Source organism: Nicrophorus vespilloides, unplaced genomic scaffold, assembly GCF_001412225.1.
Source record: "Nicrophorus vespilloides isolate i.1.1-1 unplaced genomic scaffold, Nicve_v1.0, whole genome shotgun sequence".
In the NCBI taxonomy this organism is placed as follows: Eukaryota; Metazoa; Arthropoda; class Insecta; order Coleoptera; family Silphidae; genus Nicrophorus; species Nicrophorus vespilloides.
In genome coordinates, this window is record NW_017095843.1 from 11,502 (window position 1) to 24,423 (window position 12,922).

Consider the following 12,922-nt stretch of genomic DNA (forward strand, 5'->3'; position numbering starts at 1 on the left):
GAAAGCTCGTTTTCAAAACTCGTCTTGTTAAAATCTTGACTTGTGGAAATCTTCAATTGTTAAAAGTGAAAAATGTGAAATTTTCGAGAATAAAATTTAGAAAAATACAGTGGAAATGGGATGAATCTGGTCTGGGGTAGTTCGTTGTTGTTTTTTTTATTCTATCTACGTGTCCATATGGGAGGTACGGTATGGTAGAATGGATGCGAGGGGTGCTGGAAAGGTCCCGTGCACGTGCCTGCAGTCTGGTGTGGGGTCTTTTGGGTCGACGACCTTGGCGCGGGTCCCGTACCTCGCGGCACCCCCGCCAACAACGGCATCAGCCTCCCCTATGTGGTAACGACCTTAATCCGAGCGTTCCCATACACATACATATACAACAGCGGGCCGTCCGTGCACGCAACGAAATTATACATACAAGAGAGATCCCGAACCGGAGAAACAAACTTTACGACAGAACCTCGAGGGCGATGATTAAAGGTTACGCGCGATGGCGAAAAGCGCCGGAGGATGATGAAGAGGAGGAGAAGAATGGGAAAATGCAATGCGAGATTTCGTATTGTCCCGTCCGAAATCCCGAGCTGTCTGGACTCCCATTATCTGTCGCCTTTCGGATTTTGCTCAGTCACGAATGGGCAAGAAGAAACGAGTGTATCGGACGGAGAGAAAGAGAGAGAAGAGGTCCATTGTTGGCGCTTTTGTGCTGAAAAACGTAATCGAGATTTTCTCATACATATGGAAAAGGACATAAAGAAAACCTTTGGAAATGCGGAATAAACAAGCTGCCATTCCAGCGCAAATCCTATTTATTACTGCTTTCCAACTCAAATTACAAATTGAAGTGCATGAAGAGAATAATCAGAAGTCACCTAACATAAAATACTAAACCAATTTAATATGAACAAGTTGATAACATTAACCTAATAGAAGCCTTTGCAGATTGAGGATTACAAATGCAAGCAAATAAGAAAATATAGTTAATCCGATATGGATTATGATTGCAACCAGCGTTGCTCGTGTCAAATAATTAAAAATTGATAGCGAATAATCGAGCGACATATGAAACCATAGATAACCCGGAGTTTTCAAACATGTGGTAAACATTGTTTAACGGTTAGATAAATCGAAAGGAAATGCGCATGAGAAAACATAATATCTGATGGAGTTAAGAAAACCAAAGTTCGAGGAACACACTCACTCGAAATATCAAATAAAACACAATTGACACGTGTCAACAATATAATTAAATTACGTACAATTCAATGATTCAGAGTGCATGCATATAGGAAACAAATAATTTACGAAATTTTGTTATCTCGGTATGAAATAAAAGTAATTGCTGAGTAATAAGTTTCAATGACTTTAGAGACTTTTAAGTATTTCCATTGTCAGTTTAATATTTACTTTCACGTTTAAAGCGGACAAACCTAAATGTAAGCAAGATGACGTATGCAGCACAACTGCATTTTGTGGTCGAACCACTTTTACTATTCGTAATTAACACCTATGATGTAAATTTATGTATGGTTAAGCTATTGCTTGTCACTAAAGTTGCACAATGCATATAGACACAATAAAGTAGTCGATAGTTAAGACGAAAACATCATAATACAGTCGATATTACGTAATCGACATTTTGTCGAATGTTAGTATTTAAAAAAAAAAAGTATTGAATTAGAATAGGAATATTTAGTCGTATTATAATGGACAGCCTTGAAAATATCACATGACAATCATGATAATGCTTAATTATCGATAAATGCATCCAATTTATCACAGATTTGCAGCGAAATGTTCAGAGGACAAAAAAATACGTCGATAAATTGAAAATTGTTTGTTAAATTCGTTTGCATTGGTCGCTCGGCAATATTCATTTTCCCCAATACGTCAACCGTCATTGATTTGACAACTGACAGGTCCATTTTTGTCTCATACCGGTGTCCGCCCATCGATTGGCGCCCTACGCCACCCTACTTTTACCAAAATAATATTACGCAAACAAAATAATGACATGGGGCAAATAAGAACAAACAAGTGTCAAAGTATAAATAAATTATTCTAAAGCTGTATACTTGTCAAGTATCGCGTGCTACATTTGATAAGTAATCATGAAAGTTACTATAAATGCATTCAAATAATCATCGCAGTGATAATCCAAAATACAAGAGCAGATTTAGGCCTCCATCTTGAATTACACTTGACTAGTCATAACCTTTTGATAACTATATTTGAGTCACATTCTATTTTGGGCACTTGTAACAATGAAATGAGATTACTGGAGCATTTATTTCTTTGGTCTTCGCCATGAAAGATATTTAGCAAGTGAAAGTATTCCATAATTATCGATAGAAATATTGTTGAAATCTTCACTAGAGCAGATGTAATTTTTTTTTTGGGAATACTCTAAGGTCACATGTTTTGAGAACTCGGGCTCAGTTGGTTACCGAACGTGAAAACGTTTTATTCTGTTGTTGTAAAGACTACGTGGATGGAGTGAGGGTAAATGAACAAGAACTCACCATGCTACGTCTGGAGAAGTCTGGGGGGAAGCAGACTTATGTCGTTGACACGGGCAACGGAAAATGCACGTGGATGAGAGAGGCGGACGCGCAAACACTCACAGATACACAAACTTTTGATGCACCTGGAACATGGGGGGAAAAGCAAACAGAACGGAAATTCAGAAATACAGAAAACAGCACGTGATTATCAAAAAGAAGAAACAAAACATACGAAACTAAATTTAGTGAAAAAGCAAACACTGCGGCAACAAAAGCATCTCGATTTAAAAGGCGACGGGGTTAACAAAATTTTCAACAGGTCATTGTTTTTATTTGGTCTCCACTCTGAGGAGCTCCTTGTGAGACGACGTCGATTCCGCTCTGGCCAGACGCCAACTTGGGAAAAGTAATAACCCAGAAGGAGGAGGAGGAGAGGCCAAAAACACCACAACTTTTATACCGAAAATAAAATTTAGAAAGAAAATGTTCAGAACTTATAAACCATCGATTATTATTGCTCCGAAAGCATGAGCAACATAAATGATTGCCAACTACCATGGAACATGCTAAAAGCTTCCTTTCATCAGCGGCGTAATGGAAGCACTTAAACGTTATGTAATTAAAAGCTCTGCAAACTCTGAAACTTGTTGTTCTGTGTTTGCATAAACGCTGCTTATCACGAACGAACGGATTGGAGGACCTTCCGAGATCGTTTGCTCAATGCCACCCCCGCACCTGATGCAACTGTTCTTTCGTACGGTGCAATTTAAAGAGGTTTCGCCATAAAGATCCAACTATATATTGAAGTGATGCAAACGTCTGCTTCATTTACAAACTTGAATATACAGCGTGGGCCACATCTTGCACACACTCCAAACAACAACAACAACAAAACAAATTAAAAGACAAGAAATACGATCGGTTCGAGAACCTTGCATCACCGACATTACGTAATTCATTTATCTCTCTAATGACAAACAAACCGCTTATCTTAGTCCCTGAGAGACGTACAGTAAAGTATGTCATCTGCAAGAAGACAACATGGAAGAGGAAACAATCCAATTCCAATACGATTAGAAGCACTCTAATAATCACAAATCCCATTAAAAAAACAATCGTATTTCAATAATACTCATATTAATAATGCTTTGAAACCTTTTGCATAATGAAAATAAGTTTTGTATAATACATATTGAACAATTATAGCTTTATTAAATTAATATTTCTGTGCCTAAATGTTGTTTTTGATGATAATTACTTTGATTGATTTACTTGTAATCGCCGTTACCACATCTTGTGATTAAATGCGTTCGGCGCGTGACCATAGTCACGTTGTCCATACCCCAGATACGGACGGCGCTAACGATTTGTACAGGGGTTGCCACGATTTAATCGAAAAGGAGGACACGAGTATGCAATTATAACAAACACGAGTCTACGATTGCATTGGATCCACTATTACACAATAATTACTTATTGAATATACGTCATTCGATATCTGCTAATTGTCGACTAAGCTTTTTTTTTGTTAAGACACAACATTCAATCGGAATATTCTTTCTTACAACATTCAATAAACATTTCGAGCATTAAAGAAACTCTTACTTTTTTTTAAATTTCATTTCTTTAATTGTTTAGTTTTGAGTCTATTGAGAGCTAATTTTACGTTAGAAATGCTGAGATTTTGTTTGTTCACGAGTTTTATTGATACATAAAATATCAAGTTTCGTTTAAAACTTATATTATCATGTACTAATTGATTAATTAACAAGCAACGTTACACAACTATTGTGTAGTTAAGAGAATTATGTTACTATTAACTAATTAAGGATTGTTCTAAAATAGTGGGAAATCTATGAGGTTTTTGGAAGTAGGTGTTTAATAAGTTTAATGTTATATAGTCATGTCTATGTTCGTGTTTTTTGTATATTGGATTTTGTGTATTATACAAAAAATAATTTATTAATTACAAATACATGTTAATTTTCCATTCATAGGCATATTTTTTTTATATATATTTTTGTTTTCCATGTGCAATGTCTTCAGGGTTATCAAAAGGATTGAATGTATGTAGGTCCGGTTTTGCATCAGCAGTTTATCTTAAGTACATATTCCGCTCAATCATGCAATAAGAGAGAAAAAAAGGAGAAGAAAAGTATAGGTCCTTCAATGCATCTTCATGGATCTTTATCTAGAACATAGTTTTAATGATTTTCATAAAAATACATTTGGATGCATCAACAGTTTCTGCAAATTATTGGAAATCAGCCAATTAGAATCTGCAATTTGGTCTAGGATTTGGAACGGCGATGATGTTCCGTTAGGACGAAAGTGCATGAGCACAACTGGTCATTAAGGGGTCTCCTACATCTCTCGCGGCCAAAGAGGCGAGGAGGATCGTAATTACCATCGGATTAATTGCCCAACGGCGAAATGCTTTCCTCCACCTTCTCGTCCTCCTCCTCATCATCATCATCATACTCTCTACCTCTTCAGCCCGTTGCACTTGGAGGCGCTGCGGCAGACGGCAATTTATTTTAATCACAGCCTGTCCAGATTCCGCCGAGCTTAATTCATTTCCAGGGATGCCGAACCGATTATTATTGCTCCACGGAAAAGGACCGTGGCCGTCTCCTCTCCCAAACGTAATTACTACCAGAGAGAAAGAACGAACACGCAGTCGTTTTTGTTTCTTTCTTTTTTTTTGGCAAAACCCTTGCGAGGACGCTCTCCATCTTGATGTACAGAAGTATACGTGGTTGCAGCTGTTTTTTGTTTTTTTCGATGGAGAGGATCACGTGCGTAATGTCATATTATTATTAGCATGTACTATAAATATTGCGCAATATTTATTGGCCGAAGGAGTGTCGGAGCAAAACAAAAGCTAGTCGTTGGATGAAAGTTTCCTCAAGCTCGGGACACCTGCGAAAGGAGGTGATACTGATACTTGATATCAAACGGACTGACAGAACGCGCAGAGCGAAACAATATAAAAAAAAAGTAGGATCAAATTGGAATCAAAGAGGGACAAAACATCAAATGTATTTGGATCTAATTGCATCCTTCCTTTCAATTCTTTCAGCGTCTTGTTCTGTTGTTCAGTGCAGTTCTATCAAGTAGGGGGGCGAAAGACCACGGGAAAATGGCGACATAACTGTTGGTTAACCCAGTCGATGGTGTCTCTCCGGAAGGGGAAGGGGGGGCGCTTTGGGCATTTTCTTGGCACGGGGGGCGCAACTAACTAACCGACGTGAGGACGACAACAGAGAAAAACAAACAAACAAACGGACAGAAAATTCGTTATGCAACTTACCGCGATCACGACGGTAATCCGATTTAAATGCACCAGAATTGTTTTTTGGATGACAGAGCAAACCACACCAACGACCACACGAATGACAAAATCGTAGGCTCACTGTCCCACGTGACACTCAACTCGCACCCCCATTGGCCCGGCGCCCACTAACTATTGACTACCGCTGCGACATCTAAGGAGACGCATGCGTTCAAAAGGAGCGCCCTGTTGCATAACTTCAAAACTACATACGCACATTACCATAAAAAACCACCACAAATCCATAAAAAACCTTCCCCCTGTCCATAAACAAAATAAAGTTTTTGAAACAACCAACCTATACCTAATACCATTTGTTTCTATCATTAAAAATGAATGTTTGTAACATTTTTTTTTAATTCATCGGCAACGGCGCCAATTGCACCTGTAAATACTTCCACAGCTCTTGTAAACTGTCAAAAGTTATAGGTTATGTTGTTGCTATTTTAAGGGTTATATTTTATTTGTTGACCCTATAAAGTTTGAACGAACTTTTCTTTATATACTAAAGAAACCCAAGTAACAGTTAAGCAAAATGGATGAAGCAGGTAATAGAAATATACTTTTAATCGACTTCGAATGAGGCAACAATTCGCAATATTGCTTAACAATTGATTTGCAGAAATCAGGGCCACCTTCAGCAAAATCATCAAAACCGAAGATGTTTCACCAGGAATCGCCGCGATCAAAACGCTTATGCAGATGGTTAAAGTTTCTGATGGTAAAAACTAAAGTTTTTAAATTACTCAACAATCTGCTTAAAGTTTAATTTTAGTCACCACCTTGCAAGAGTTGAGGAAAACAATGACAATTGCTACAGATTACATGAGAGATATGGATTATCCAGCAGCTTCAATAAGTTCAAGCTCTGAACTTCTATTGAGGTTCATCTCTTTAGCTAGTTTGGATGGAGTGGTTAAGTTGCAATAATTAATATATAAATCTAATGTAGTAATTCAATGTACTTTTAACAGGCATTTAGTGAGTGCAAGAGAATCATGATTGATAGGGGTCAGATGTTCCTGAAGAAGTTGTTGGATGGTCGAGGGAAAATTGCTAAATCAGCTTCTAAATTTATTTTGGATGGATCCGTTAGTTTAACGTTAACTTTAAAAAATTCTATATTGAAAAACTTTATTTTTTAGAGGATTTTGACCCATTCGAGATCCAGGGGTGTTTTGTACGCTCTTAAAGAAGCGATGGGTCAGGACAAGAAGTTCGAGGTGTTTGTAACCCATTCAGCTCCAGACAATAGCGGGTAAGCTAAGGAAAAACCCCATAATTTGCATTTAAATATAATTCCACTTTCAGCGAATTAATGAAGAAGGAACTGGATAAAGCAGGGATTCCGAGCACGTTGATCCTCGATTCCGCCATCGGTTACATAATGGAAACGATAGATTTCGTGATGGTCGGCGCTGAAGGTGTCGCCGAGAGTGGCGGAATCGTTAATAAAGTAAATAACTGATATTATAATAACACTAAATTCCAATTATAATTTCTAACATTCTAGATTGGTACATTCACAATTGCGATGTGCGCCAAGGAAATGAAGAAGCCTTTCTACGTGATGGCGGAGAGTTTCAAATTTTCGCGTCTCTTCCCGTTAGGTCAATCCGATTTACCACTCGATTACAAAGTCAGTTTGCAATTATTAATTTCTATGCGCAAGACTAATTTCTTTCTTGTTTTCAGTATACATCCAGTGTAAGGAAAAACATGATATTGGATAAGGAAGATCCGCTAGTCGACTACACTCCTCCCAATTACATAACGCTTCTGATCACCGATATAGGTATCCTGACTCCTTCCGGTGTCAGCGACGAACTGATCAAATTGTACATTTAATTTTTTTTAACAATAAATACTTATTTATTTTTTGTTATAATATTTTCACTTCACTTATTTTTGTAGTTTTTCATCCTATTTTTGTAGTTATCTAATTTACTATTGTAGGCAACCAATAATACTAATAGACATTACAATTTATTTATTTCTGCTTAAACTACTTTTACAGGAAATAAATAAAAAATGTTCGAGTAATTCAATTAAATTAGCGAAAGTTGAATTGAAATTTGGATTATATAAAATCTGTAGTAACTGCAGCATGTACCAGAAATTGATTTCTACGAACATAATTAAAATACTNAACGACCGTTGCAAGTAAATTGCATCTGATTAGTTTTTTGTTGGGCATTTTCAAACTTTGGTGGATAAGACGCATTCAATTTTTTGATATGTTTTATCTTATTACGAAATATGCATATTGTGGAATGAGTTTCAATATACAACATGTTTGTTGTTATATAATTAATGATTTACATTGGTTCAATAAAAGTCTTAATTGGTTTCAATTAAAGACTTAAATGTTATAGGTATTGAATGATAATGGAAAGTATTTTTTTTGGTTCAATGTAATAATTGTAAAATGATAAATTTGAAGTTTGATGATATGCCATGGGAACGGAAATCTGTCATAAAAATGTATGTTTAACGTTTGTCATGTCCATGTTGAAAATCCAGTACGCGTGTATCCCCATTTCATTTTGAGATTGATCAAAATTATTCACTCTTCGCACAGTTTTTTTTAATGGATTTAGCCTAACACATATGGTGCGAGCGAGTCTCGATGGCAAGTCGACCCGAATGGGGATTGTTATGTAACCTGTTTCTGTGTTTCAGGAGAGGAAGCAAGCACACAATGCGTTCAACACTAATAAGCACTTCTTTGCGCCGGTTTATGTGAAGCGAACATCGATAGACTCGCGTTTCCTGTCATCCAGTTCGAGTCCGATCAAAGAGTCCTTCACGCAGACCAGCAAGACGATAATAGAACTGGCCAAATTGGAGACGGGCCTGATCAGTCCGGACAGCTTGAACAACACGCCCAGGCCGAAATTGGAGTTGGAGAACGGTCGTTTCGCCGTGGATTTGCTGAACAATAAATTGAAAAGGGCAACGATAAGTAGCGAGAACGCTCTGAACAGGATCAAAGATGAGTACACCTCGGATAACGTCGCCGGAGATATCACCGAGAACGACGATAATAAGGTCAAACCGGTGTCCAAAAGAGAGCCCGAGAGGAACAACGACGTGGAAGAGTTCATGTATCAGACGGATGGACAGGTTAAGGATGATCGGGATGGTTACTATCCACAGAGCGCACCCAACTACAGAGATGTCACTGATTATAGCACGGTTTGCGAGGATAGTTATAAAGAGTCTGACACGACTACGAGCACTCCTCAGCAGAAGAAGTACGAGGTTTGGAATGCTCAGGTTGTTCGGAAAACTCCCGCCGAAATGGACAATCCCGTGGTGGTTAATCTAGTGGAGAAGCAGCAGAGCAGTCTCATCGATCAGTACTTGACTCAGAAGCAGATGAGGCAAAAGCCGAAACGCAACAGAAGTCCATTCTATCTGCAGCAGAAACGATCACCAAATACGCCAAATAGCAATCCGTTCAAGAGCAACTCCTGCATAGAACCGAGGAAAACGGAAGACTATCCCTCGCCACCGACTAGGCGCAAGCAATACAGGAAACAACAGTTCGACTACAGCAATGTCAGCCCGAAGATCGGAGATTGCGAATTCAACAGACGCAGCAATTCCTTCATGAGTCCGACGTTGGCGAGCGCCCAGAAAAGCCTTCGGCAGGAGGTGGACGGGGTTAAGAATTTGGTTAGCATGACGTGCAAGGGCCGCTCGGTAAGTCCAGTTTCTGAGCCCCGGCGAGGCACTGATCGGATTCCTTATATTGACCAGAGCAAGACGAACATAAAGATGGTCAAAAGCGAGGAGATCGCCAGGACCAACAACCAAACGGAGCCGGAGATGTTCTGCCCGAAATTGCATCTAAATTCAAGTACAACAACCGTGCTCGGATCAACAGCATCCTCGGACAACGGTCTATTCATAATACTGAGTCACATCAAATCACCGGATTGGTAGAGTCTCAAATCCTCGCATTTGTAAACGTGAAACAAAATTATCTCAATTTCAGGAACTTCGCTCTGAAGGGTTTAGCGGAAATCATAGATTTGGCCCGGAACGGCGATCCGGACATGTTCATGCCCTTCATGACCGTCGTCAATCAGCGTATGTTAGAATTACTGAAGAGTCCCAGGTCGCACGTTTGTAGAACGGCTTGCCAAATCGCCGGACACTTTTTCGAAACCATGAAGGATACACGCCGACCCGTATTTCCCTCTTTAAAAAAAAACCCAATCGAAAACATGAAATCATTGAAATTTTGCAGGAATTTGACGACATCGTGAACGTGCTGCTCTACAAAACGGCTGATGCCAGCAAGTTCATCAGGCAGGACGCGAATCTCGCCCTCGACTGCATGGTCACGCACATACCGACGTTCCACGCAATCAGAGCCCTTTGCGCTAAAGGTCCTTCACACAGAAACTACCTCGTCAGGTGCGCTTCCATCAGGCTGCTGATCTGCGCCGTGGTCATAGCCGGTCCCTCCATCCTGCTGAACAATCCCAGCTACGAGCATTCCAGAAAAAGGGTCATCATTAATTTAGCACACTTCTTAGACGATAAGAATCACGATACAAGGTACCATTATACGAGTCTCTCTTAGCAAACTGCTTTGACCACATCGAATTGCAGGAAGTATGCGGAACGTCTGTACAAAATTCTAACGAAAGAGAGCAGCTTCGAGTTTTATTTAAAGAAGTATCTGGACAGGCAAACCCTTGACTCGTTCTACAGGACGCTTCGCTTCATTAAGAAGTAGTAAAGTTCGTCTTTCTGTTTATTCTTAATATTGTTAATGGAATAAATGTAATGATATTATACTGAGAAACATCGTTTTTGAGCGTTCCATGTTTGTTGCGTATTCATGTTGTTCCGTTTCCTGGAGCCTCAGGGACAGAATTAGAGCGGATTAGTTTACGTTAGGTTAAAATTAATCTCGCTGTTAACCCACTTTTCTCTCACTCTCTCTCTCTTTTCGGCCGCAGAAAAAAAGAAGCACATTGTTATGAGTGTGTCGCAAACTAAACTGTGAAATATTATCTTCGTATAAATCCGTGATTAATCTTACGATAAGTCGACGTATGAGATTATCCAAATCAATTTCAACCTACTTAATCGAAGCATTAAATGAATCAAAACTAGATTAACGCACAAATCAAAATAGAATCATATGATTCTTGTTAACCAGTCATTGTTGTAAATAATCATTCATAGATTGTAACAAGAAATTCATAATGTATAAAAATTTGCTAAATTTACAGTAAAATCTAATTTCAAGCTTCATTCAAGGTGAAACGAATCCAATTCATCATTTTTTTTTTGTTTTCCTCAATGATCGTAAATTGTGCAATTGCGATAAAACGGTACAGTTTCGCACCTCGCAATTTCCCATTGTTTTGTCCATTAATAAAAGCGGTGTAAGTTGATAATGTTGTTTGTTTCGCGAGCGGTGACGACGGTTAATGTAAATTTTTCAATGAAAAATAACATGGAAAACATGGGGAAAGAAAACTTAATATTCCGAATGGTAAATCTTATATTTCAAACCTAACAAAAGGATGCATTACGATTCAAAGCGCGCTCACTTTGTAAATGAAGAATAATAAATAAATTAGCTAGAAGTAAAGATATTTTATTTTTTAAATACTTCTTGCGAAGCCGATACGAATCTTCATAGATGGAACAACATATTTACTGTCGTCGTTCAGTCAGAAAGATATTTGTAGTTTATAGAACAAAAAAATTATATGGGAGTAGAAGAAACATCATAAATTCAATTTGGGACGTCAACGATTCTTTTCGGTTCTTTTGGAACAGGAAAAAAGTTGTTGTTTGGATATGAAGAGTAGTAAATTAAGTTTTTTTTCCTTCTTTCAACACTTTCTTTGCAAAGCAGATACGAATCTTCATAGATTTTTCAATTTATTGTACATCTCTATTGTAAAATTCTGAAAGAATCTGCTATGCTCAAATTTGGTAACTTAACGTTTCTCTTTAGTTATTTAGAAAGGAAGAAGTAGTTGTTTTTGTATGAATTACAATAAAGAAATAAATAAACAATCTTTTCTTTTTCTCTCTCATTACACAGTAGATGTAAATTTTCATCGATTTTCACTTTGTCCTAACCGACTTGACACATTTTCATAGCTGAAAGCAAAGAGTTTTATCTCAATTAAATGAGTTTATAAATTGGAGGATTTTATTTTCACTAATAAGAAAAATAATTGGGACAACAAAGTTTCTTTTTTAGTTCTCTGAAAATGAATAAAATAATAAATAACCAGAAAATGTTTCTTTCTTTTTTTATTCTCACAACTTGAAAATGTAAATCCTCATCGATTTTCACTTTATCTTATTGCAACTTGACACATTTTCATAGATCATCCTGAAAGCAAAGAGTTTTATTTTAATGAAATGAGTTTATAAATTGGAGATTTTGTTTTTCACTAATAAGAAAAATAATTGGAACATCAAAATTTCTTTTTGGTTCTCTGATAAGGAATAAATTGTTAAGTATAAAGGATAATAAATGAATTAACCAGAAAACAGTTTTTTTTTTCTTATTCTTTCACTTTGTAAATCCTCATCGATTTTCACTTTATCTTATTGCAACTTGACACATTTGTATAGCTCATCCTGTAAGCAAAAATTGGAGCATTTTTTTCATTAAGAAGAAAACAAATTTGGAAAATGTTTATTTGTTATTTAGGTATGATGAAGGATAAAAAAAATCAAAGCAAACATAAATACTCATCGATTTTCCTAAGCAACTTGACATATTTTCATAGCTCATCCTGAATGCAAAGAGTTCTCTAAAAAGGAAGAAATTGTTACGTATAAAAAGTGGTAAATAAATAAATTAACCAAAAAACAGTTCTTTCTTTTCTTATTCTCACACTTTGTAAATCCTCATCGATATTCTTGTAAACAAAAATTGGATATTTTTTTTCAATAATAATAAAACAAATTCTGATAATTTTTCTTTGTTATTTAGGTATGATGAAGGATAAAATAAAGTCAAAGCAGACATAACAGGATGAGCTATGAAAATGTGTCAAGTTGCTTAAGGTAAAGTGAAAATCGATGAGTATTC

General features: G+C 37.2%; 2 protein-coding genes and 1 long non-coding RNA gene across 3 annotated transcripts in view; 2 read left to right on the forward strand and 1 right to left on the reverse strand.

The window, feature by feature from the left end:
- Positions 1-5,970, reverse strand: part of LOC108566537 — a 12,458-nt gene extending 6,488 nt beyond the window's left edge. Inside the window, exons 1-2 of the long non-coding RNA XR_001891213.1 lie at positions 5,815-5,970; positions 2,520-2,644 (exon numbers count right to left, since the gene is read on the reverse strand). This is a non-coding gene — a long non-coding RNA (uncharacterized LOC108566537). The remainder of the gene's footprint in view (positions 1-2,519; positions 2,645-5,814) is intronic.
- Positions 5,971-6,152: 182 nt separating this feature from the next.
- Positions 6,153-7,720, forward strand: LOC108566527 (translation initiation factor eIF-2B subunit alpha). The gene is made up of 8 exons (XM_017926461.1): positions 6,153-6,383; positions 6,458-6,556; positions 6,611-6,750; positions 6,810-6,926; positions 6,981-7,093; positions 7,147-7,291; positions 7,349-7,474; positions 7,531-7,720. The coding sequence occupies exons 1-8, from the start codon at positions 6,371-6,373 to the stop codon at positions 7,681-7,683; spliced, it is 906 nt and encodes a 301-aa protein (XP_017781950.1). The 5' UTR covers positions 6,153-6,370; the 3' UTR covers positions 7,684-7,720.
- A 2,194-nt stretch (positions 7,721-9,914) lies between these two features.
- Positions 9,915-10,588, forward strand: LOC108566514. Its single transcript, XM_017926434.1, has 3 exons — positions 9,915-10,034; positions 10,094-10,407; positions 10,462-10,588. Exons 1-3 carry the CDS (start codon positions 9,915-9,917, stop codon positions 10,586-10,588), a joined length of 561 nt encoding a protein of 186 aa, XP_017781923.1.
- The last annotated feature ends 2,334 nt before the right edge of the window (positions 10,589-12,922 follow it).